The sequence below is a fragment of the Cygnus olor genome, chromosome 1 (assembly GCF_009769625.2).
Source record: "Cygnus olor isolate bCygOlo1 chromosome 1, bCygOlo1.pri.v2, whole genome shotgun sequence".
In the NCBI taxonomy this organism is placed as follows: domain Eukaryota; kingdom Metazoa; phylum Chordata; class Aves; order Anseriformes; family Anatidae; genus Cygnus; species Cygnus olor.
This window is the reverse complement of record NC_049169.1, coordinates 46,430,441-46,455,592: the sequence shown is the minus strand read 5'-3', so window position 1 is coordinate 46,455,592 and position 25,152 is coordinate 46,430,441. Positions and strand designations below refer to the sequence as shown.

At 40.1% G+C, this 25,152-nt stretch overlaps 1 protein-coding gene across 7 annotated transcripts; it reads left to right on the top strand.

Moving 5' to 3' along the window:
* The first annotated feature begins 990 nt into the window (after positions 1 to 990).
* Positions 991 to 24,037, top strand: TMPO (thymopoietin). 7 transcript variants are annotated; one of them, XM_040556458.1, is made up of 11 exons: positions 991 to 1,538; positions 10,490 to 10,616; positions 12,254 to 12,412; positions 13,878 to 13,978; positions 18,621 to 18,740; positions 18,844 to 18,939; positions 19,491 to 19,601; positions 20,484 to 20,573; positions 20,656 to 20,721; positions 20,884 to 20,978; positions 22,240 to 24,037. In XM_040556458.1, the coding sequence occupies exons 1-11, from the start codon at positions 1,296 to 1,298 to the stop codon at positions 22,529 to 22,531; spliced, it is 1,500 nt and encodes a 499-aa protein (XP_040412392.1). In that variant the 5' UTR covers positions 991 to 1,295; the 3' UTR covers positions 22,532 to 24,037. The 7 variants fall into 7 exon arrangements, with proteins under 7 accessions (XP_040412392.1, XP_040412421.1, XP_040412409.1 ...); XM_040556450.1 differs by having other exon boundaries at positions 1,127 to 1,538; positions 19,488 to 19,601; XM_040556475.1 differs by lacking the exons at positions 18,621 to 18,740; positions 18,844 to 18,939 and having other exon boundaries at positions 1,126 to 1,538.
* Positions 24,038 to 25,152: the final 1,115 nt, after the last annotated feature.

Here is a 25,152-nt window from a genome sequence, read left to right as displayed (position 1 = left end):
CCGAGTAGGAAGCATCAGACTTGTTGTGGGTAGGCCCCAGCTTTACCTCAAAGTTCCCTTCTGCAGATAACCCTCAGCACTGACACTGCTGTACTACAGCTGACACCATGGCAGTGGCTAGGCAAACCAGAACGACAGCCATCATATTTAGTGATGGAGCAAACCAAACCAGGGGAATTCCTTTTTGTCAATAACCTTAAAGTCTTTCAGGAACTTCAAGAGGAGCGGGTGCAAACACTAACAATCCTGTTTCACGTCCAGGGTTGATGGACAAATTGGAATATTCACATTTCAATTACATTCACCTCTGATACTGCAATACGGTTCTCAAAAGTGTGGCGTGCATAACCAGATGTAAATACTAAACAGTTCCTATTGTAAAATGTGAGCAAATTCACAGCAGTGTGCGTTCCCAGCAGGCAGTATGTAAACACAGAAAAACATAACAAGCTTGTTCTGAAGACTCTGTATTTTAAAGTGAGCCCTTCTTCCCCGGCTGGGCAGACTCCTGTGAAATTTTTGAAGTCAGCTTGAAAACAAGCAAAAAAAAAACAAAACAAAAAAGAAAAAAAAAAAAAAAAGACAAGCCTTTCCAATTTTGCAATACGACAGAAACCACTCAAATTGGGTTTTTGTTTGTTTACAGTTTTTAACACGCAAGCCGTCACGGCTGCGGCAGCCGCCCCGCCAAATTTCCCGCTTCCCGGGCGGGTTCCCGATGAGGCGGTGCGGGAACCCGGGCACCTCGGCGGCGATAACGATAAGGGCAGGCGCCTTGGCAGCGCTTCAGCGAGCCTCAGGGAAGGGCTTTTGGCGTGTGAGAAGCCCTGCCGGGGCCAGAGCCGACGTCACACGTCGTGGGCTCCCCCTAAAACCCCCTACTATCGCGACAGGCGCGATAGATGCGCGATAAAGGCGCAATAGCGGGCCCGCAGCGTCGCCCGTAAGGTGGTGGCGGCGGGGAGACACCGCCCGGGAGGGACGGAGGGAGATGGCGGCGGGAGGGGAGATGGCGGCACCGCCCCGCTCCGCTCCCGCCCGAGCCGAATTTAAACTGCGCTGCCAGCCCTCGCGCAAAGCACTAACGCGGCCCGAGCCCGCGCGCCTCTTGGCTTTCCCGCCCGGCGGCCAATCGCGGAGCTTCTTCGTCTCCCTCCTCGCCAATCGGGGCGCGGCTTATTGCGGGCTGGGCGAAGCGCCCGCCGCCGAGCTGCGCTCCTGGCGCGGGGCAGGCGCGTCCCCCCCCCTCGCCGCGCTTTGTTGCCGCCTCTCCCGGCGGGGCGGCGGCGGCGGCGATGCCCGAGTTCCTGGCCGATCCGTCGGTGCTGACCAAGGAGAAGCTGAAGAGCGAGCTGATCGCCAACAATGTGAGCCTGCCGGGCGGCGAGCAGCGGAAGGACGTGTATGTGCAGCTCTACCTGCAGCACCTCACCGCCCGCAACCCGCCCGCCGCCGCACAGCCCGACTTCTCCAGCGACGAGGAGCGGGAGCCCACGCCGCTCGGCCCCCGGGGCCGCGGGGCCGCCGCCATCGGCAGGGTGAGTGCCGCCGCCGCCGCGCTTCACGGCCGCCCGGGGCCCGCCCGCCGCTCCCCCGACGGCCACTGGAGGCGCGGGGCCGCTCCCCGGGGCTGGGGGGGGTGGAAGCGGGGACGACTCGGCCTCCCCCGGGCCGTGTGGAGCGACCCCTGCCCCCCGGGAGACCCCCGATGGGGCGAGGTGAGGGTTGGAGGGGTGAGGGAGGGGAGCCCGCGGCATCCTTCAGGAGGGAGTCTTCCCCCAAGCCGCCCGGAGTCGCCCCGGGGCAGCGCCGGGTGTGTGTGTGTCCCCACGTGGAAGGGGGAGGCTGCGGAAGAGCAGCGTGTTTGGGTTGTGTGGTGCTGCTTTGGTGTGAGGGTGCTCTCCCGTGTGGCCCAGCATATGCTTTATAGCAGTGCCTCTGCTCTATATTCTGCCAGCCAGCTGCTGCATGCTTTCCCAGACCTCGTTTTTAATATCATGTGTGTGTAAGGAAAAAGATGGGAGCCATTGCCTCTTAAAATCTTTCCCTTTAGGGAAACATGTTTTCCCTTTTATATTTTAACGAGTACCCTGTAAATTTGCATGTATTAAGAAAGCTTTCTTTTTATTCATAATTTAAAGGAGGGTGCACTGACTGCTCTCACGCAAAGGTTTGTACGGTGATTGCCAGCTACTGGACTTGAGATTTATGTGACACTAAAAGTGTTTAATTCTCTGAAATACTATCTTTAAAAGCTCATTTGTAAAACAGGAGTAGAGAAACAGACTCTTTGAAAGAGATTTCATACTTTAAGTTTTTTTAAGGGGGGGAAAAAAAACAACGGTTGGTGAATTAAGAAACTGAAAATTGCAGCTAAAAGAAGGTTTCTAACCAAATTACTCATCTTTTTTTTTCTTAATATCTGCTCAATTCAAACACTTAACTGGTATTCACTGGAGTAACTTTATATTGAACTAGACATTTCTGTAACTTACAGTAGTCTGCCTGTAGCATGTTAAAGGTGTTTTCAAGTCCAATAGGCTGTTTGTGTTTCACAGCCTGTAGGAGAACAGAATAGAATCTTTAGGTAGATAGAACCATTAAGGTTGGAAAAGACCTCCAAGAACATCTGGTCCAACCGTCCCCCTACCACCAATGTCACCACTAAACCGTGTCCCTAAGCAACACATCCAATCTTTCCTTGAACACCCCCAGGGATGGTGATGCTACCACATCCCTGGGCAACCTGTTCCATTGCCTGACTGATCTTTCTGAGAAGAAATGTCTCCTCATTTCCAACCTAAACCTCCCCTGGCACAACTTGAGGCTGTTCCCTCTAGTCCTGTCACTGGTTATCTGCGAGAAGAGGCCGACCCCCAGCTCCCCACACCTTCCTTTTGGGTAGTTGTAGAGAGCAACAAGGTCTCCACTGAGCCTCCTCTTCTCCAGACTAAACAACCCCAATTCCCTCAGCCGCTCCTCACAGGACTTGTGTTCCAGGCCCTTCACCAGCCTCGTAGCCCTTCTCTGGACATGTTCCAGGGCCTTGATGTCCTTCTTGTGCTGAGGGGCTTGAAACTGAAAAACGAGAGTCTCATAACTGCTAAAGTTCCAAGATGTTTTTTAACCTCCTTTCCCTTTTCCTGTGCTTGAGCTTAAACAATTGCAGGTGACTTTTCTGTTGTTTGCAGAGTGGGTGTTACCATTACAGTTCTGTTAACAACAGCTGTAAGGTGCTGCGCTGTTTCTGCTAGCGTTGTGTGTTAATTTCATAGCAGCGTATCTTCGTGTTCCAAAACTTCACGGAATATGCTAGTGGCATTTGTTTGGATTTGGGTGTCCTGTGTCCTGTCTGAAGCCCGACATCCAAGGGAGTGGGATTCTGTTATGGAAACAAAGTAAAATATTTTGATAAGACTAAGAGGGGACAGGAGGGAAAGCACTCAGACTTCTGAGAGAGAGGAACTACAAGCACGGGGCAAAAGGAGGATGTTGAGGCTACAAGGCATTATGGAATAGATAAAGGAATGCTGTATTTCCTTAAAGTGCCTTTGTAGGGCCTGGAAACAAAGGTGGATTCAGCATCCTCTACCTTTCACTCTTCTTTGCAACTGCATTGTTTTGTCTTCAGTATTTTGGTTAGGTGTGCACTTAAAGGATCAGCAAACAGTTTGCGCTGCATGCGTAAGGAAATAAAATTGTACTCTATAACTTGCACTGATACAATAGGAAGAGCTGCATTATTTTTAGGCTGAGATGAGACCAACAAAGCTGCAATGCTTTACTAGTTCCATTTTTATTTTTATTGCAGGTCTTAGAAACTGTAATATTGGTTTGTGTATATTGAGGGGGAACATGTAAACGGGCTGTTTCAAGCCTTTAGGTAATCAACTTGACAAAACTGTAAAGATATCTCCTGTTATTCTATGGGATTAAGAAAACAGTGGGCTACCGTCTCCTGTATCACTCCTGAAAGCTGGAGTACTGCTTAATTTGAAGATTGCAAAAGTCTCTCCCATCCAGGTGATTCAGTCGAGGCTAGTATGAACTTGTAAAAAACACTGAGAGAGCACTTAGGTAGATTTGCATGTTGGAGGGTTCTGGCCCACTGTGCTTTTTTTCTTTGTGTGTTTCTTTGGGCATAGCTTAACTTTATACGAGCATTTAAAACCAAATCTGGCTCGGCGCTGAATTCTCGCTCCCGCTGTTGGACGAGCGAATGCCTGATGCATGGAGGGAGAGAGGGGCCAGAACCGCGCCCAGAGCAAGGAAACGAGCGCTTTGAGCGGAGAGCAGCAACGCAGGCGGGAAGCCTCGCTCACCTCTGCCTTCCAGGGCTTGCCCTCAGCGATCCCAGCCCTCTGGTGTCCCTGCCCGCAGGGACCCAGCCCCAGGCCAGCAGGGACTGCCCGGGCTGGGTGAACGGGGCCGGGCACGGCACGGGGCGGGGGGCGGCCGCCAGGAGGCGCTGCGGAGAGAGGTTAAGGGAGGGAGGCTGTCTTTGGGTGCCCCGGGGTGGCTGCGAGCTGCTGGCCTGGAGGGTGCCCTGGGCAGCCACGCTGCAGGTGTTTGGAAGATGGGAGCTAAACCGGCTCTCCGGACAGCACAGGTGGGTGGTTTGGTGTTACTGCGGTCATTGATAACGTTAAACCTGCTGCTGCGGGCAGTGATGGCTTTAAACAGGTTATGCTGCCATCCTGACGTTCTTCTCTGAGCTCTGGGTGTTTGATAATGCATTCAGGTGCACGTTGCTCTGTGGATCTTTATCAACAGAGATTGAGAAGAAAAACATTTTCATTCTCCTGCTGCAACTTGGATCTTTTAAATCCGCTGTCTTCCAGCACAGCTTTATCAATACTACACCCCGATTACCTTTCTCAAAACAAATAAAAGCCTCAATATATTAGTGATGTATTGGAGGACAGCAAGCTTCATGCACCCATAGTGCCTGTTCTTGTTTCATTTATATTCGTGTGAGCTTTAGAACTGTTTTTTGTTCCGATACAGTAGTGAACGTACCGGTGATTAACATGAATGTACGAGCAGATAAAACCTGAAAGGGGAATTGTTCTGTAGATGGTATTTTTAGGACCTGAAGACATCACACGTTGGAACAGTAAACTCCTTAGGCAGTTAGTGTATTTTTTGGAACCTGAATGTCACAAGTAGACTGTTGTAATGTAGTAAGATCTTGCATCTCCTCTGAAACTCATTTTCTTACATGTAATGTGATGCAGTAAAAATTTCTATTGCTTATGCTGCACCCTGCATTGCACAAGGTGACTTTAAGTGCTGTGAAATACATAAAACTTCTCAAATCAAAGTCAGGAAAAAATGTCATCCCAAATATATTGCTTAAAAGAACTTTCCTGTGAAATATTTGAAAGTGTCTTTTTAAGTGTGGACACTTCTGTATATGTAACACTTCTCTTCTTGAGCGCTGGGCTGGGGGGGGGGCTCACTTTAGCTATACGTGCTTACCAGGAGAAGAAAAGGCTTTGAAAATAATGCTTTTCGGGAACATGCTTTCTGATGATGTCTGCAGTATCCAGCTTCTCCTGCTCTACTAATGTGTATGGGTTTTTTGTTTGGTGTTTTTTTGAGGGGAGGAGGGGGATTTGTCCTCCTTTTTAGCACACTGGTATGTGAGGACAGTGGCTGGTACAGGAGACACCTTTTTGCTGCAGGGGGAACCATCTGCATCTGGATGCTCATGGTGCTGGTTGATCGTGACCTGAATGTCAAGACAGACAGCTCAAAACGGAAATAACTACAAAATAACATTTTTGCCGCTGGAAGAGCATTGCTTTCAAGTGCGTACCAAAAAAAAATTGCCTTGACATTGTTGCCAAACAGGAGCTATCCAGACCTCAGAACACGTAGTTTTTTGGCTTTGGTTACTGACGCCTTTCATGTCTCCCTGGAAGAATTTCTTCTGAAAGTGATATTTTTTTTTACCTTTAAAGTGGTGATCTAAAAAAGATCAGTTGGATATCTTCTCATTACTTTTGTAGATGAAGGTATAATGACATTTGGACCTGAAGGGCCTATTGAAATTTTACAGGAGATGCCTATCAAATGTTTTTATTTTTTTGATCAGGTAGCCAGGTAAACACAGAGCTAGCATCTGCACTTAGTGGTGTAGTTGATACGTAATAATATCTGTAGCTGATATAACTGTACAATTTCAATCCCTTCCCCGTTGGAAATGGGCAGAATAATAAATCTGTACACTTAGTAAGATGAAGAATGTGGAAGGTGGGACTGCCTGCTTGGGTAGGTGAGAGAATGTAAAGTTTATAAGCTACCTGGTGACAAAAGAGGATCTACTCGGTGTTTCCTGTATGGTTGTATCTACTGATGATGATTTGTTGTACAAATGTGACCTAGAGTGCAGATCAACACCTTTGTGGGCTTTTAAATGGTGCTCATCTGCAGTGTGAGCGACTGAGTAATTCCCGCCTCAGTGAGAAGTCCTGCCAGGCTCTTCTGCACCTCAGACTTTCTGCAGCTGTAGGATCTTGAACTTGGGAGGCACACTTGTTAGTATGCTAATGTAGGAATAGTGGCCATATTTAAATAAAATAGACCCAAGTGTCCTGGTGAAGCAATTTTGTCTAACACTTCTCTGTCACTCCTGAACTGACATGACAAAAGCTGCATTTCCAGGTCAGTGTTCAGCTGGTTGAGTCCCGGGAACATCCTGAGTTTGGTTTCTTGATTTGCTTCTTGTTCTGAATTTTTACTTTTTCACCAGAGACTGTGGTGAAACAACTCTTCACCATGCGGCATTGATCTGTTCTCAGAGCAGATACATTCCTTTTGCTGAGTAATGTAGAATTTAGTGCCTGGGGAGGAAGGAGTGGGAGGGGTAAGTAGTCCCTAATCTTATCGTTTAGGACTGTTACCATACATAGGCATGGAAATTCCAAGTCTGGCATGTACTAACTAGGGTTAAAAGGTAGAATTCTCAAAGCTGAGTGTATCGGCATCTCTGAATTATTGCTTCATGACTTCCTTTCCGTTGTTTATTTTGTCTGCCATGTAGCTTTGTAAATATTATACCAAAGTCCAGGAGGACTTAGTTTAAAATTAAATTATTCTGCAGCAGAGAACTTTGTGTATGATTGAATAAGAAGTGCAAGGGGAATAGCCCTCTCTATTTCCCTGTGCGCAAGTGTGTTATTGAGACTTGGTAACTGCTGTTCCATATCTTTTTCCAAGGAGAAATAACTAGTTGCTGCCAGAGATGACGCTGTACAAATAGAGAATTAAAGAGCATTCTGTTGATGTGATTTGCGCTTCCTTAGCCTGTCTTAACCTCATTGAGAGAAATAGTAAAGAAGCCCTAAGCCTTTCTGCTGCTGGTGATGAAGCTGCACCTGCTTGCAATTAAAGCCCTTGAATATCCTAGTGTATGGGGCAATTTATCTCAAGATTTGAAAATACTTCTTTTGCTTGATGTCCCATAGTTTTGGTATTATTCAGCGACTTCTTGGAGATGTTAGTTCTTGTTTGGTGGACTAGTGCTAGAACTAGTAAAGGTAGTGGTATGGTCTGTCTGACAAACTGGTGTGTGGCTGTTGGATTTCTATTCTGAAACTGAGCCTGACAGGTACGCTACCAAATGGCTGTGTATTTGACATGAACAAATCTCTCCCTAGTGAAGTATGCTGATGCTCTTCCATCTCCTTCCTAGAAAATGGGCATGACTGGAATTTTTTTAATGCTGCTAGCTCTTGTTGGGATTACAGGATCTTCAGATAAGGATTTATTAGTCTGGGTACAGCACTGCAAGAATATTTACAGCATTATAGGCAAAGTTATCAGCTATACCACCTTACTTCAGAAAATCTTGGTGTTCAACACAATTTCATTTTAAACACTTCCTCTGCACTGCAGTAAGACTTTAATTTTACTGAAAGTCACCAAACCGGGAATATGTGTGTTTTGTATTTTTCTTTATATTTGCAGTGATAAATTTTATTGCAGGTTCTTTTGATCTGTCTCACAGGATAGTCCAACAAAAAAGTTATGATGCACAGAAAGTGTAGTGGTGTGTTATAATATGATTGTGGTAACTTCAAGTAATGTTGCTGAGATTAATGTGGTTGCACCATGGACAAGGTATGTGAGAGGTTCTTTCCTGTCTTCTAGAAGCAGTCCCTGCTTCTAGGGACTAATCCTATGGACTTGTAAGTGGTTAAATGGCAGCTTTGTACTTGTACAAATTAAATTGCTTCTCCTTTAAGGAGAATAGGTATTCAAAAGTAAAAGTTTGAGACCTTGCAGAACACAAGGTAATCAATGCATTTGGCCCTGTTATTGAAGGACACAATTACCTTCAACTTTTCATCCCTCCACTGCCCTTCTTTTCTGCTGAAACTGACTATTCTGATGGTCTAGATTTGTGTTAATACAAAGTGAAACAAAATAAGACAAAGTGAAATGGTGCTTGGAAGAAAAGTATCAAAGATACTGTAGGATGCAAGTTCGCTTGCATTGGAGGACCTTATTACTCATAAGTTGCAGTTAGATTTCTGGTAGCCAAGGTTTCTGTAAACTACTTAGAATGCTACATAGTTCTTCTGATATCTATTTTCAAAGAGTACAGCCTCTTTTGTGGCATGTAAGAAATATAAAGGCAATGGTAAGTTAAAATGGTTGCAGTTTCTTTAACAGTGTTGGAATGTTGACTTGCTGCACCACGCTAGTTGTCTTCTGAAATACCCAAGTATCATCCCAGTTAATCTGACTGGTGATGTGTGCAAACGCTGGAGCTGACAATAGTCTGAACAGATCCTAACAAGAAAACCCAGCATGCGTGTTGGAACTCTTCCACTGTTTGTACAGGTCAATAGTTGAGGGGGGGAAAAAGTCCAGATATGAAATTCTTGTTACATAGCAACACTATTTCAAGTTAAGTGTGACCAACAGATTCAAAAGTAAATTCAAGTCTCCTGTGGTTTAAGTTTGGTTATTTTTTTGTGTGTGGGTTCAGTGGGTTTAGTTATTTCAAAAAATAATCAGATTTTTTTACATGATAAAGAAATTGAATGACAGATTTACACCTCACTTGATCAGTCATTAGTCAGATCTGCTACTTCAGTGATCTTATCCTTTCTTCAGACTTCTTGGAGTCTGTTTCTTGAGAATCCTAAGTTCTTAGATTCTTGTTTTTCAACAGTTAGTTTTAAGTTCATCATGCTGGCATTTTCACAGTCCAAGAGTTAAAGAAAATCTAACTTAATTACAGAAACAGTTACTCTGGAAATTCTTGTAGTTGTTTAGCTTTAAATATCAAGACCAAGCTTATATTCAAACCAGTATTAAACCGGCACTAATGGCTAGCTAGGTACTGTAGACCTGTATTGGTGGTCTTCTTACAATCTTCAGTGCTATCTTACTAAATATACCGAGGAAAAGCTGTTAATTGTGAGTGAATATGACAACATACTTGCATTTGGAATTTTAGGGTCTTCAGTAAGTAGCAGAAGACCCAAATAGCTCTTCTGGACAATCAAGTTGAATTACATTAAGTGTATAACTTATATCTGTTTATATCCTCCTACTTTGAGATAGTACTTCAAAGTACTTTGTGTTTCTATTGGATTTTCTCATAGTTGAGAGCAAGCAGTTCCTAAGCATATTTCTTCTGTCATACCTCGTCAGTCTTGCAGATCTTGGAGCCTGGAAACGTCTATTGTAGTAACAACACTTGTTCAACTTGGGAAGCCTTCGTGATCACTCTGTTTGGATATCGTGGAAACTGCTAATTTGGGAGTAGCATCTTGGCAGATTATTTTGATAACCATCTGTATGTGATGGTGGTGTGTTGCCAACTGTTCAAGTTGTGTTGCCAGGGTTGGGTTTAGCAAGATAGAGCTACAGTAGCAGTGGCCCAGGCAGGCAGGCTTCTCAGAATTTGAGGGTGTTCTTGGCTTTGCCTTTCTTCTACTTGTTTCGTAACATCGTGTAATCTCACAGAGAACACTAGGAGAAGAGAGGGAATGGGCCTTTGGGGAACTTGGATGGGAGGGTGTGAATACTGAGGGACCTCCTTCTTATCATTAGAGGAAGAGGTATTGACCTGCTAGGTAGGAGGATAATGCAAAAAATGCTAATGGAACACAGATATTTGTTGTTTAGTGCTGGTTAAATGTCTAGTAGCTTGCCTCTCCAGTTATTGGAGAGAAACTCTCTCCTGTTGTATACTTCAAATTAAAATACGTGATCAGAATGAGTAAGATTTCTTTATTATTATTATTATCATAGAAGCATCTTTTAATGGTTATTTCCCTTTATAAGTAGGAAACACGTGTTTATTTAGTAGGTGTAAGTGGTTCGAAGGGTTTCATATATGCTTTAAGTTGAGGTGTGTGTGAATATCATCACTTTTCTGGACTCTCATAGCTCCCTGTGCCCTCAGAATAAAAAAAAATAAATAAAAATGTATTAACTGGAAACATTCTGCCTTTTGTTTTTGCAGAAAGCCACGAAAAAAACTGACAAACCTAGGGCAGAGGAGAAGGATGACCTAGATATAACAGAGCTGAGTAATGAAGATCTTCAAGAACAACTTATGAAGTATGGAATAAATCCTGGCCCAATTGTAGGTAAGTCAACTGAACTAGCTAAAATGATCACCTGTTGAATGTGTTGAACTTCACTTCTGAGTACTCTGAGCTTTTCTGATTTGTTCGCTTACATAACCAATACTGTTATAGTCTTGTGTTTTGCTGAGGATGGGATGTTTTCATTGAACTATTTACACTGAAAATGCTTGGAGCACTCCTGTGTAGGCAAATCCAGTTTGTTCTTCATGTTCTAGGCCAGCTGTACGTGTTCCAGCTTCTGTTCTGAAGCTATGTAACTATTAAAGTTTAGCAGTGTGGTAATAAGGTTTTCTAGTACAGATGTTGATTTTGAGCCTGCTTAAGTACAAAATACATAATAAGGCATTATTATTCAAGAGCAGAACAAGAACACAGAATTTGCCCTTCCTTAGAGCGTTTCCTATTCTGCATTGTGCAGAAATCTTTGCTTATTTCTTTTCTGGCCCCTTGAACTTTGTGTTCCATCCTGCGCGCTGACCTACTTCAGCAGGAGGAATAGGGAGAAGTCACCACCCCAACTTAATCTCCTGCCTTAGGCAGTCTCCTGTGTTACAAGATCAAAGCTCCTTGCCTTAAAAGACTGTGCGCAAGGTACTTTGATTTCACAGCTCTTCAGTAGAAGATGGTCTACTCTAGCATGCTGAGCCTTTTGTAGAATGTTTGAAATCCTGAGTGGAAGTGCCAGTGATAGAGCCTGGGAAGTGACAGTGGTAGAGTCTGGAGTCCTGTGTGCGTTCAAATAGTCTTTTATGCATAATACTTTGTTAGCTGTTTCTTATGTTTTCCTATTCAACTCCTTTCTCTCAGATAGCACTTAAGCCTTCTGAAAACTGAAAATACCTCTGCAGTCTACAAAAATATGTTTAGAAAACATTTAAGTTTTTCGTTTTAAGTAAAAGCCTTAGTTCTTACAGCATGTGGATTCTGTTTCTTGTGAGAGTCTTCCACTTCTTTTTAAGGATGGCTTCCTCTTAGAAGTTTCCTGATGAGGTTGGACTTTTGGCTGCTAGCAGTGCAGGCACTGGTCACTTCTGCAGATTTTTGCCTGCCCAATCCTGATGTGACAGTATGTAATAATTTTTTGTTTGAAACAGCTGTCCTGTCAGATTAGGTGAGCTGTCCTAACAGCTAACTGCGGGAAACAAGGGGTTCTGTTTTTGCTGCTTATTTATACCACCTCTGCTTATTGGGCTGAATTTGCTAATAGGTCAAACATTAAACTAGGAGAAGGTATGTTAATTCCAGGATAAAGAGGTTAAGAGGATAGTGGAATCTGCATGGACACTTACCCTCACAAAATTTAGTGAGATTGACACTGCAAGGGCATGACAACTTGCATATCGTGGCAAATGAAACAAAAAATCTAAAAAGCAGGTAAGTTATCCTTCCCTAGATAAATGCTTGTAATATTCAGTTTGCTAACAGATCTAAGCTTGTCTTAATTTTCTTGAACCAAAAGTTTAGAAGCCTTAGAGGAAGAATTATATACCTGGAGGTATATGCTTTGGGTCATACAGACTGATTAAAAATAGAAAACGTGTCTGGAAATTCGCAAGGGATTATATACTGGTCATGTTCTAGCAGTCATCAGGAAAGACTAAAACTGCATCTGTACCGTGTATCTTCCCTTGCTACAGCTACAACTAGGAAACTTTATGAGAAAAAACTGTTGAAACTGATGGAGCAAGGTCCAGAATTGAAGTCACCCATGCCTCTGCCAATGATTTCTTCAACTACTGAGAACACCAGACAGAATGGAAGTAATGATTCTGACCAGTACAGTGACAATGAAGAAGGTAAGACTGAAGTGGAACTTGCATGTGAACTACTCAAATTATGGATAAGTAATACTTGAAGTAGAAGAAATATCTAAAGAGGGCATGATCTGTTGTTGAGGCTTTAATATACTGTTGTAGACCATGTGATAAGTATACTTCATCATGGAGTGCTAGCACAGTGATCTAGGAGCCTGTTTTGGGAAAGGACACTCCAATGGTAAAATGTTCCCTTCTGTTTGTCCATTTTTTTCACATGGAGTTGAGCCTGTAAATCTGGTTCCAGTTTTCATTGCACTTTATCTTTGAGTCTTGTCTTACAGTGCACCCAGTAGTTATCTTCATTAGGGGATAGTCTATAAATGTTTGTTAAATTTCAGTACATTAAAAGTATCGTTTAATGTGTTTCTTGTGTATGACAATCTCTTATGTTCTGTTCCTCATGGACGTAGCTTGGTTTGAGTTGATTATTTTCTGGGTGTTTTAATATCATGTTCGTAAAAAAAAAAAGTATGGGGCAAGAGAGGTGGGACCTAAAACGCCATCACCCATTACAAAAAGTAAAAACAATATAGGCTCTAAGGAATACATTGGATGGAATGTTTGAAGATGATTTTGTGTGGTTCATGGTGATTGATGTAGTTCTGTGGATTGTTTTGATAGGAGCATCCAGAGAGAGAGCATAAGGGATTGAAATACAGCTAGGAAATTAGTTGGATCTCCTTTGTATTGTTGTGCTTGCTTTTGATCTTTGATTTCTTGTACTTGGTGGTGGTGATGGGGTTGTTAGAGGGCTTCGTTTTTGTTCTGGGGTAGTCAAGACCCCAATCGTAACTTGACAGCTGTCTCCATCTAATTACCAAACTGTTCAAACATTGAAGGAAAAATGGAAAGTTTCTATACAGTCAGGCTTAAGCCCAAGGGATGTTAATAACTGAACTTGAAATCTGTGGTGTAATGCTGTTAAGAGTTTTAGTAAGGGGACTGGAAGTGATGCATCCTCTTGCTGGTGAGTTGACTGCTAATCACTTACAATTCTCTTGTATCAAAAAGGAGTTGTGTATAAGTACCTATTCTAAAGGAGACTAAACTCACAACCTAAAGCTATGTTGAAAGCTTCAGTCCCCTTACTACAATACACAGTATGATGTTACTTTTGTTAAAGCAATTGTAACTTGGTACCAGTTCCTAAATGGAACTGCTGGATTAGTCAAAGCTTATCTGAAGTGTAGGATTATTTTTTTGAGGATAGAAGTGACATACTTGGGTCAGAATTTGGAAATTATAAGGTTATTTTTCAGGAGACTTAGATCTCCATTCAGTGGAGAAACTTAACCTGTACTTCACAACTTTTTTAAGGAAACAGTAGTTTGTAACAGTAATGGTGCATCTTAAAATTATTTTTTGGTACTAATTTAAACCAAGTGTAGTTTATTAACCAGTAGTATTATTTAAAAAAAAAAATAATTATTAAAACCACTTACAGATCCGAAGACTGAGCTGAGGCTTGAGAAGAGAGAACCACTGAAAGGCAGGACAAAGACTCCAGTAGCACTCAAACAAAGAAGAATTGTTGAACACAACCAGGTATGCTTCATTTAATGGCATCTAGAACAGCTACTAACTGCAGGCAGTGTACTTACTAAATATAATCACACTTGCCAAAACGGGCTATGCTGTTTTCAAGTTTTGTTTTTCTTAGCCTATTCTAATACAGCATGAAAATTCTGTGAATTAACTATAGCTGCTGGTTTTTGCCTGTGTGATAACATTCAAAATTATGGTCTGATAGAAACTATTTGTCTCTCTTGCCGGCATCTCTAGCTCTATGTAGAGGAAAACACTAGGTCAATCATAACATGCTTAGCTTTGGAAGCCTGACAGAAAATAAGTCAGAGATACTGATGTAGTCCTGTTTTGTTTGTAGACAACTTAATAAAAGGAACGGTTTCTCAAACAAGAGATTTGGAAAATGTTCCCAATCTTTTTTTCTGAGAAATATTTTTTTAAATGCCAGAAACATTATCATATTTCTATCTATTTTAGTATCTATCTCTAGATACATGTATGCATTTATAAATTCATATGTTTATAATTGAGTTAAATATAACAATCCATAAAGTCATGTATTGCATATATATACACATAAATAAATGCAGGCATATACAGAAATACCCGCATGTGTGTACACATGCAGTTTCTATATAATAGTTCTTCAGCCACACATGTAGCAGCATTACTAGAGTAGACATTAATTCATTGGAAAGCTTCTCCTTAGAAGAAAATGATAACTAGTTTGAATCTCACTGTATGTACTCATTGTCTTTAGAAATACTATTATTGGTTCTCTTTTCCTGGTGAAAGAAGGATTTTACAGAAGCACCTCAGTATTTAGCCAGCAGTTCAAAAGCCTGGATTCAGAGTTTGGTGGCTGATCTGTCCTTACGATGTGACGGTGTCAGTAAATATCCTGTTGCACAGCTTAGATTACTTAGGATATTTACAGCACTACTCATCTGACCAATAAGTAGCAGAGTTGTGCTACAGTAAGGACTTGTCCAGAAAACATTCAGGAGCGGCACAAAACCTAACCTGCTAATAGTTTGATATTAGCAGATCAGTATCTTAGTGGATCAGACTTGTCTGACTACTCTGTAGTATGGTAAATGCTAGATTCTTCCTATTCAGATGGCATGTGTATGTATCAGCATCCTTTTACTATGGATATTTCTTAAAGCAGGTAACACACAGCTGTAAGCTTGGGTAATACAACACAATTATGGAGTTCCATAACTAGTTCTGCGTATTTTTGACTGGCTTCTTAGGGATACAGACTAAACTGATCTCACTTCTACAAATCAAAACAAACACATGGTTCAACACACAAAATCAATATTCATTATTCAGTCAATTTCAGCTTGTGATGGTGTTTATAATGGGCATCAAGATTATAAAGTTCTTGTACTTCTAGGATTATTGTTTCCTAAGTTGCTATCCACCCCAAAATCCCTGCTAGCCTCAATATGTTAGGGTTATTTAGTACAGCTATCAACAGACAAAGCTGCATAATCTTTAGGAACCCATTCCCTTTTTATTCTGTATTTTCATGACATTTTTTAAGTGATAAGGGCTTACTTTTTTGTTCATCCAATTTCACTGTAATAACATTAGGTTATTACTATTTTCTCTTGTAATCTTTTTCATGAGTAGTATAGATGCAATGTTTTTGCTACTTCCGTATTTTAGTAACCAGTAGTTAATGTAATATCACTTGATTAATCCAAAAAGGTATCATTTCAAAGTGATGACACATTCTTCAAGAACTCTAGCTTGTTCAACCTTTTGAACTCCTGACTGCTGTTTAAAAAACAAAACAAACAAACAAACAAAAAAAAACACCAATGCTTTATAACTGCTCGAAGCCAAGAGGATGCAAAACCCAATGTCTTGGGCCAGCAAATACATAGCCATGCATTTTGCTGGAAATGAAACTGGAAAACTGGGAAGATTATAACCTTTATTTTCCCCTTCTGTGAAATTGGATCTTAAGATTGCAGCTTATGTGTCAATTAACCATACTCATTCTACAGAATTATATGCAACTCGTGTTTGCTGTGTGGCACTGGATCTAAGGCTGGGGCTCTGAAGTGTGGTGGGCCTGGACTGGTTGGCAGTGTGGTGTTAACAACTTGTTAGACACTTCTAGGTCCTGTGCAGCACTATTCTTAGCCTAGAATAGTGAAAGGATTGTCTGTCATCTGGTGCTGAACTGAAGACTTGGCACTGATGGATGTTGCTATTCTCTTTTAAGAAAAGAGTGCAAGTAAGTCTTAGAGCAGGCTGGTTGCAATAGAAATTGGGGAGGGGGGGGAATCTTATCAGGTCTGTGGGTCTTATCAGATGGATAGCAGTGGAGGACTAAATAAATTTGAGCTCAGTTCTTTGTACATAATTGCCTCCTCATAGTGAACTGGAAGAGTTGGAAGAAAACCCTAGCTTGAATGTCCTCTTCCAACCAAGTAGGTGAACATAGAGTTAAAGGTGAAAACCTTGAGCTTAAGGCCTCCTAGTGGATGGCACTGGACAGAAAGAGGTGGGCTAAGCCACTTGAGGCCTCCTCACAGTGTGGAAAGGCTCAAGAAGAGCAAGTATTTCTATAGTGGCATTCTGGTTGTGCTGTTCTTACTCTTCCCTGCTCTTTTGTTTTTGACTACCTGTATGCATACGTTGAATGATACTTCTGAACCACAGCACTGTAGCTTTCTGTGATCATATACAGGGTGTTGGTGTATCTAAATGTATTGCATTTTAATAGGGTTTATTTACTTCAAGTATTTGTGGAATAAGCAGAGAACACCTCTTGAATTAATGGTGAGGATAATCCTAAGTGTAGACTTTATTTTGTCCGTGGAATATGCCCTGCTGAAGTCTGGATGTTTTTCATGCAGTAGACTTGGTCTTTTCCTAGACTTCTCATGCAAGATCTCCCTGGTACTTAAAATACCTGAGTGTCAAACATGAAAAAGTAAGGAGATAAGGGCTTATTTATTGAAGCACTTCTAACTTTTCATTGTGGGGGAATAAAGATTAGTTCCTAGTAAAACAGTCTGGAGCGGGGGAGCTTTCCAATAGTAGGATTAGGGAATTGCCTCTCTGCTTTCTGAAGTGGAATGTATTTGAATGGGACTACTCTGAAATTAGTGTTTTCTCTAAGCTTCTGAGGAAGAACATCTCTCAAATAAAAATAAGGATATGGGGAGAAGGAGATACGATTGAAGGTGTTGCAGGTTAAGCTTTTGTTAATAGGAAAAGCTGAGAAGTCAGTGTCTGGTGAATGTATAAAGAGGATCGGGAGACCTTTCATTAGAAGTCTATTTAAATTTAAAAGAATACTGGAGACAGGCTGAAATCTACAATTCTATATGAAGCATCTGAACCTATTTGCGTGAAGTCTGTGCATGAATATCCATCCTTTGGTTTTCAGAGTATTTCAGTAACTTTGGAATACAGCAAAACACTTGTGCTCCCTCTGCTGGATATGTAGCAGCTGTAACACAGAACTTCTATTTATAAACATGAAGCTAAGCAGTTTATAGTTTCACTGGAGTAACTTACAAGGTACAAGTGGGGAACTGAGAAGGGTGTTAAACTTTTTTTTACCCCTCGATAGATAAGTACTTTCCAGTCTGTACTCTGAATGCATTCAGTTTTGCGGCTAATATTCTTCCAGAGAAGTTATTTTGTTGTGCAGCACTGGTCTGTGTAATTCCCACTAGCACCAAATGTAACTTAAAGCTTGGCAATGTGCCAGTGGAAGAGATGTTAATGTGCAAAGACTTCAGTATTAACAGAGTTTTTTATTTCTATAGTTTTTTAAACATAACCAAATAAAAAGGAAAATATTCTTTAATTTTGAAGAAACAGGCCTTCCCTCATCTCCCTTTCCTTCCAGGTGTGTGCTTGGAATTAGGTTTGAGGAGGATTTTAATTTAATTTTAAATATAGCTTGTGATAAGGCATGCGGAATGGTCTGTTTGTTAATGGCTATAAAAATCTGGCACTTCATGTTGTTACACGGTTGTGTAATGATCTGTTTCAGGCTTGATCGTTTAACCCACAGTTAAGTGAGAATTGAGTGATTTTCAGCATTATGTGGGAACTTCTAAGATTATAAAACATCTCTCCATCCCTCTTTCCCTCTCCCCTATGGAGATGAGATCCTGTTGAAATGCAGGTATCTGTGCCTAAACCACTATTGTCTTGGCTTGAGAGAATACGGTGTTGGGTAAAGAACAAGTTGTTGCATTCTGCTTATGATTGTACTGTTTGGTTTTTGCTTCATTTTTTTTTGTATAGGTAGGTAATGTAACAGGCCTAGAAGTTATATCTGCTGTCCATCACTTGATGTGACTACTTGCAGCATTATGGATTTCATGCTATTGCAGTGAGCAGATTAGCTCTTGGTCATTATTTAATCCGTTCTGTATTTGAAAAATAGCATTGTCTAACATGAGTATTGTGGTCAACACTACCCGTCTAGTTAGCCAGGCATTATTGAACATAAGGTTTCAAGTTTTTTTGTTGTTGGTTTTGTTCTTGGTGGGGGTTTTTAACGTATTCTAGATAAACTGGTTCTGGAGTATGCATGCTATTTTGGCTTTTGTTTTGGGGTATCTGATGTTGAGAGCTGGCTTTCATGTGTTTGATCATGTGTTTGATGCTTGAATAGACTTATTCTCAAGATGGAGTTACTGAGACTGCCTGGACAAGTGGATCTTCAAAAAGTGGACCTCTTCAGGCATTTTCTAGGGAGTCTACCAGAGTGTCAAGAAGAACACCAAGGAAAAGGGTGATGAGAGGCTTATTATAATAGAAAAGCTTTTTTTCTCGCTATTAGGGTCCCAGTGGCTATTTCATTCAACTGTTTTCTTTTGTTTGTTTTAAACAAACAGGTGGAAGCTACAGCACAGTTGCCTGTAGATGATGCTGTAATATCAGAGAGTACTTCCCTAGCTGACACTATACTGACTGCAAGCGACGAAACCCTAGTAAATATGCTTAGTAAATATATGTAACAAATCATGCGAGTGGTATTCTTCTGTAATATATCTTTGACAGAACCATTCCTTTTGAAGACATTATTTTAAAGAAAGCAAGACTGTCTTCTATTAAGTAGTCTTTGAAACCACATTCAGTATCTATATTAGTGCCTAGTGGTGATCACTTTGAGATGGCACTAGGTAGTCACCTAGTCTCGTGTCTTTTTTGGGGGAGGGTTGAGAAGAACCACTGTAAAGGCCTTGATTTCTACTTAGTTCATTTAAGCACATGCAGAATATCTGCTTTAAAGTTCGGCTTTTTGTGTGAACTAAACAGCATTTATGTTTCTAAATGGCTTAAAAGAAACTATTTGGAATGATAAGCAATGCATTTCCTGTGCTTATTTCAGAGTATCTGTTACATAACCTTCTTGAATTAATTGCTAACATACATATTTTTGGTACATGTAAGGGTTTTGTTGTTTGGTTCTGTTCCCCTTCCCCCTTTTATTTTGTGTTTTTGGTTAATTCTGAGTTTGAACAATTTTGAATCTCGGCAGGTTGGCAATAGGGTTCCTGGAAATTTCAAGCATGCAGCTCCTACACTGTCAATCAGTGAACTCTCAGACATGCCCAGAAGAACACCAAAGAAACCATTGATGACAGCTGAAGTAAATAAACTAAAATTTAGATTGCTATTGCTTATTTTCTGTGAACGAGATTCTTGTGTGTATGTGTTGAGCTCTTGGTACAGAAGGGATGGAAGGTGTCATTGCCCTGGTGGCACAATAGTTGAACTAGACTAGCATTGTCATATGGCAAAGAGAATATAAAGGTTTTTTTATCTTCCCCTTTCAGCTTTTTGTAAGGGAATGGGGAAGGTGGGAGGATCCTGCGTTTTTTTCCCAAGCCAAGTATGTTTGGGGCTATTTCTCCATATGCTGCTATTTTTCTGTACAGAATGTAACTATTTCTTTTAAACTATTAACTAGTTCAAAGATAGCACAAAATTGTTACCTAGCATTGATTTCATATATCAGCATTTTCTGAAGGAAGAAAACCACAATGTGCCTTAATTGAAGGACTAAAATAGCAGAATTACTTTAAAGTCTGAGTTTAGAAAGCAGCTGCAGATTCCTGTCAGTTACTGAGGGTGGGGGGGGAAATTCTTATACTCTTAGCCTGTTCAAGCTGTCAAGATTAAGTACTTATTGGAGAAATGTCTAAAGCACTGGCAAGCCCATGTAATTGTATTAATGTAGTACTGTAATATTGTGCAATTCTATGTAACAAGATTATGCTTGGCTAAATTTAAATGGAATTTATTGCTCCAAGTAGTTACTGTAGATAAATGTGCATTAACACTTATGAAGCCTGCTCTACCAATGGACATGAGATTTATGAAATGGTCTACTTTGTTTATAACATGAGTAACTGCAGTTTAGACTTAGTTGTCAAATAGAAGGTGGTGGGAAAACTTGTTTTATTATTTCAAACTGCATATGTTTTCAGTTGGCTGGTGTTTCACTGTACTATGGCATTGTTTATTACAGCAAAAAGAGACAGAGTATCCCCATCAATGCTTGTTTAATCATGTTGGCCATAAACATTCCCGTGACCTGCTCAACACAGCCATGATAGAGGTGATGGTTAATTTTTTTTGATCATCTAGATCATTGGCTGACAGTTGTATTTGATTTATACAACATATTCTTTATCTTAAAGGAAACTGAGGAGAACACTGAATGCTTTAAGACACCAAAAGTGACCAGACAGCTGCCAGTAATGAAGGTTAAACCAACTTTTAAAACCCAAGAATTGAACTTCTTAAATGTCACTGGGTGACTCAAATGCTTTCTTGCAAACTGCATGCGGTTATGGTCACTGAGATAGTTATATAGGAGCTTATTGTTTTGAAGTTTGTTAGGTCTATAACTATTTTTGTTTTCGTAGGTGCTGGAAAGAACTCATACAGAAGAACGAAGAGTAGAAAGGGATATTCTTAAGGAAATGTTCCCTTACGAAGTATCAACACCTACAGGAATTAGGTATTGTTGATGTTTATGGGGGGCTTGTTTCTCAGTTAAAGATACTTCTTAACTTAAATAGGTTTTCATTAAATTACATTGCTAGATTTCTGAGGAATGACTTTTTGTATTCTGGCTCAGTGACAGGAGAGAGAACCGATTCTGTTTGTGTACGTAGTTTTGTTAGTCAAAAAGCCTTTTCTTTATTTAAACTGGAGAGGATGGAGAGAATATAGCATTATAGTAGTAATTATTACTGGAACTTTTGGATGCTGGAGGTTAAATGAAGGGGCTTCTCTGTGGTAATGTTTCAGTATTTGACTTGAGTTTTTGACTAGATGCAGCTGCTTTTGTTCTGCTGTTAATTAAGGAAAAGTCTCCCAGCACAGATTTGAGCTTTCTTTTTGAAAGCAATAAATAACTTTCAAATACTTTTTTCCTTTAAGTAACAGTCCTGTTGTACTCAAAGACTACTATGTATGAATAAGGATAGACTAGGAAGGGTTATTAAGTTCTTTTGGAACTCAGCTTTTAAATAAAAACTGAAACAACCCTCTGGATAATCAATTCATAAAATTTTGACTGTCCCTTTTAGAGACTGAGGTAGTAATTTCTTCTGTGTTAAGATACCGTGAAGTCCACTCTTACGTTATTTCCAATGTGTTAACTAAAACTTCAGTGTGAAATGCAGTTGCATAAAATCATGCTGTAAGGAGGATGTATAGAATCAGTTACTACTTCTATGGGCACCATTCAGCTCTGTTTCCTCTTGTTTGAGGTTTATCAGTCTAGTTAAATCTATGCCCCGTTTTTTATTAAAACCATGCTTGCATGCTCTCATTGAATATAAAGGCATGACAATGTATGCGGGTCCCTTAACTCTTACCATGTTGTTACCTGGCTCAGTGTGTTGACATAGCCATTAGCCACTGGTAACAGTTTAATGGCCTTGGCTAAACCTAGGTTTAGAAGTCCTGGAGGGACTGTGTAAGTGATGGGTAAAGACAGACAGAAATGCTTTGTAGAGTTTTATTTCCAGTCGTGATATGAGTGGATAGATTGACAAAGTGGCATTGATCTTTTTTTAAAGGGATGTTTATTTGAATGCTGAATGGTTAACTTTAACTATTGTATCTTAAAAATACAGCACATGATTACAAAGTGTTTCAGGTACCCCATTCACTGGAAGTAACTTATAATTCTTCATCTGTACTAAAAATTTTCATGTATACTTTAGATTGTTCTTTTAAATGTACAGCATTCTCTTCTCTTTAATTAACAGCGCTAGCTGCCGTAGACCAATCAAAGGAGCTGCTAGCCGGCCTATAGAGCACACTGATTTCAGAATGGAGGAAAGTTTTGCTAAGTATGCTCCAAGATATGGTACCTCAAGTGACATCAAGTCAGAGAAACCACCAACAAAAAAAGAACGCTCCATTCCCTTTTGGATAAAAATTCTTCTCTTTGTTCTTGTTTCAGTCTTCTTGTTTTTGGTTTATCAGTCTATGGAAACTAATCAAGGAAACCCTTTCTCTAAATATCTGAATATTGTCTCTCGAAACAGTGCCAAATGAGTATCTTTCTGAAAGGCACACCCCATTCGATCTCCTATTTTTAATTGTAGAGAACTCTTCTGCCCTCTCATCGGCTCAAGGACTACTCACAAATAATGTGATTGGAACCTGATAAATTGGATAAATGAAACAAGCTAACATTAAATGGACATCAGTAACTTTCTGGACTTTGGACTAGGAGATCACTTTGCCATAGGAGTAACATTTTTTTAGATCTTTGAACTTTTGTAGGCTTTATTTTTTTAATGTGGACATCCTTTAAATTCATTTTTGAGAAACTGTATATTTGTTTTTGCAAGATCTTGGAAGCTGAGAAGGGCAAATGTAGTAAAATGTGAAGCTGTGTTTTTTAAAGCTTTCTTTGTACAGGAAAGAAGTTGTACTGTTGTCTGTAGATTATGGTGGAAGAAGATTTTTAACAAGTGATAAAGAGAAATGCATTTCCATGCATTTTTCAGTAACACTTTAACTGAACTTGGTGTCTTAGGATGTAGGGAGAGTACAACAATCTTTTCTGTAGGTTACTGTAACTTTTTAGTAAATGTAACTGTAGACTTGTTTGCATTTCTGTAAGTCATAGAATCATATTAGTAACTCTGTTTAAGCGTAACATTAAGTGTATCACTTCATTTTAATGCTTACAGTGTTGTAGGAGCTGAGTACAAACTTAATTGGCGACAGGTATTTTAGACGAACTTATTTATTAGTAATACATGTGGAAGACAAAAATTGCATCAAATATAATTTGCTACTAAAATGCCTTTCTTTGGGTAAAGGTTGTTATCTAAATTAATCTGAACTTCAACTTTGGCAGTGGTCTTTCTTAAAAAAGCGAGGTCTTTCCAATACAGCTTTATGTGATTTTGAATATTCATGTAGAGAGGTATTCTCAAAGCGTGAAAATTCCATATGAAGTTTTATTCTTATATAAAGAGGGCATTGCTGCATTTTCTTTTACAGTTTCATCTTCAAAGGTGAGATTTACTACATTCATGCAGTTGAGTATTTTTCTCAGTGGAAGCATGCTGAAACACTCTATATTGTGTAACTTAGTTGAGCAGGCAGCTGGCTTCACTACTACCAATAAGGAGTGATAAGCAACAACTTTTCAAAGTGAATGTATACATTTTTGGTGTGCTTAAATCTGCAGCATACAGATGTTCAGTTTCATTGCTTCATACAGAATTGCAATAAATCATACTTATTCTTAAAGTGCTACTTATGAAAAGCTGAGAACATTAGTTAATAGTCTGTTTTTACTTTAGGTACAATTACTGTGTAGACTGTAGTTATGGGGAAAACATTACTTTCTGTGACCTTTGGGACAAACTCGGTAATTTGTAGCAAAGCAATAGTTTTTTTCTGTTAAGAGTAATGTTTTTTTCTTCTAATCTGCTTTTTGAGTATTTCAGGTAGCTGAACTTGTGTCCATCCTATAGAAAATTGTAACGTAAGACATTCACTTTTGGTGTCAAAATGCAGGAAAATAAAGATGTTTTTAATGTGTGTGGGTTTTCCTTACCAAAATAAATGCATTGCTTGGAAAAAAAGCAAAAGTAAGACAATTGGTGCATCAGTGGTGTTTTGTGCTGCTAGGAATTCCATGTTTATAAAGGTAAATAAATCTGATACTAAAAACAGAATGGTTTGTGTCAACATTTGGTAAGGGAAATATTCATAACACTTGCACTATAATTTTTGTACAGTAATCTTTTAGCATACATTAGGTCTTTACTTTGAACAGGGGAAAAACTAGGCAGTTTTTTGGTGATGAAGAATTTTCCTTTTCACGTTATTTTTCATCCCACTTTGCTACATGTGTTAATGTGAAATATATCTTTATCTTCTCTAGTTACATGGAATACTTTCAGTCGACCTTCCTCAGGAATACTTCTAGTGTCATCAAAAACAAACAAACCCTGCAATGCAATTAAATGTCATCATTCTTTTATTTACGCACTGTTTTGGAGAATCTCCAAAAGACACCTTTCAACTTCAGCGTTAATTCACAGTAGGTAAAGACTTTTCCACATAAGTCTTTAAAGTGATCTATGTGTGGTTCACTTGTAGTTGGAAACAATTTATCTTCCAGAAATGAGTGATCTTTTTGTTTTTCTTGACATTTAGACAGAATCGGGTTAAAATTTCAGCACCAATCACAAAATAGAGCAATTGTATTGGCTGGTAATATAATAGCATCCAAATTCCAGTTACAAAGATCAGTTGAATTCTTATGTAGTAATTATTTAAATTTACTTTTACGCTAGAGGTGACAAGACATCTAAAAGAGTCTGTGTCAATTAATCAGGACAAATGTTTTTTGTTGTGTGTATGTTATGCTGTATTCCCCCTTCCATCATTGGTCTTGCTGTGTAGGATACTGAAAACATGGCAGATTTTTATTTTCCCAGTCTGAATGAGAGCTTTCTAACATGAAGCTTAAACTTCTCCCATTTAAAGTGTGTGGTAATCTGTTAACATTCACAGTTTCAGGTGTCTGGTATCAGGCTAAGAATCACTTACATGTTCCAACACTTCCAGTGTTGGAACTTAATTTTATGCACCTGATTCATGGTAAGGCTGTGAGAGTTTACATGGTATATAAGACAGGAAACTCTCAA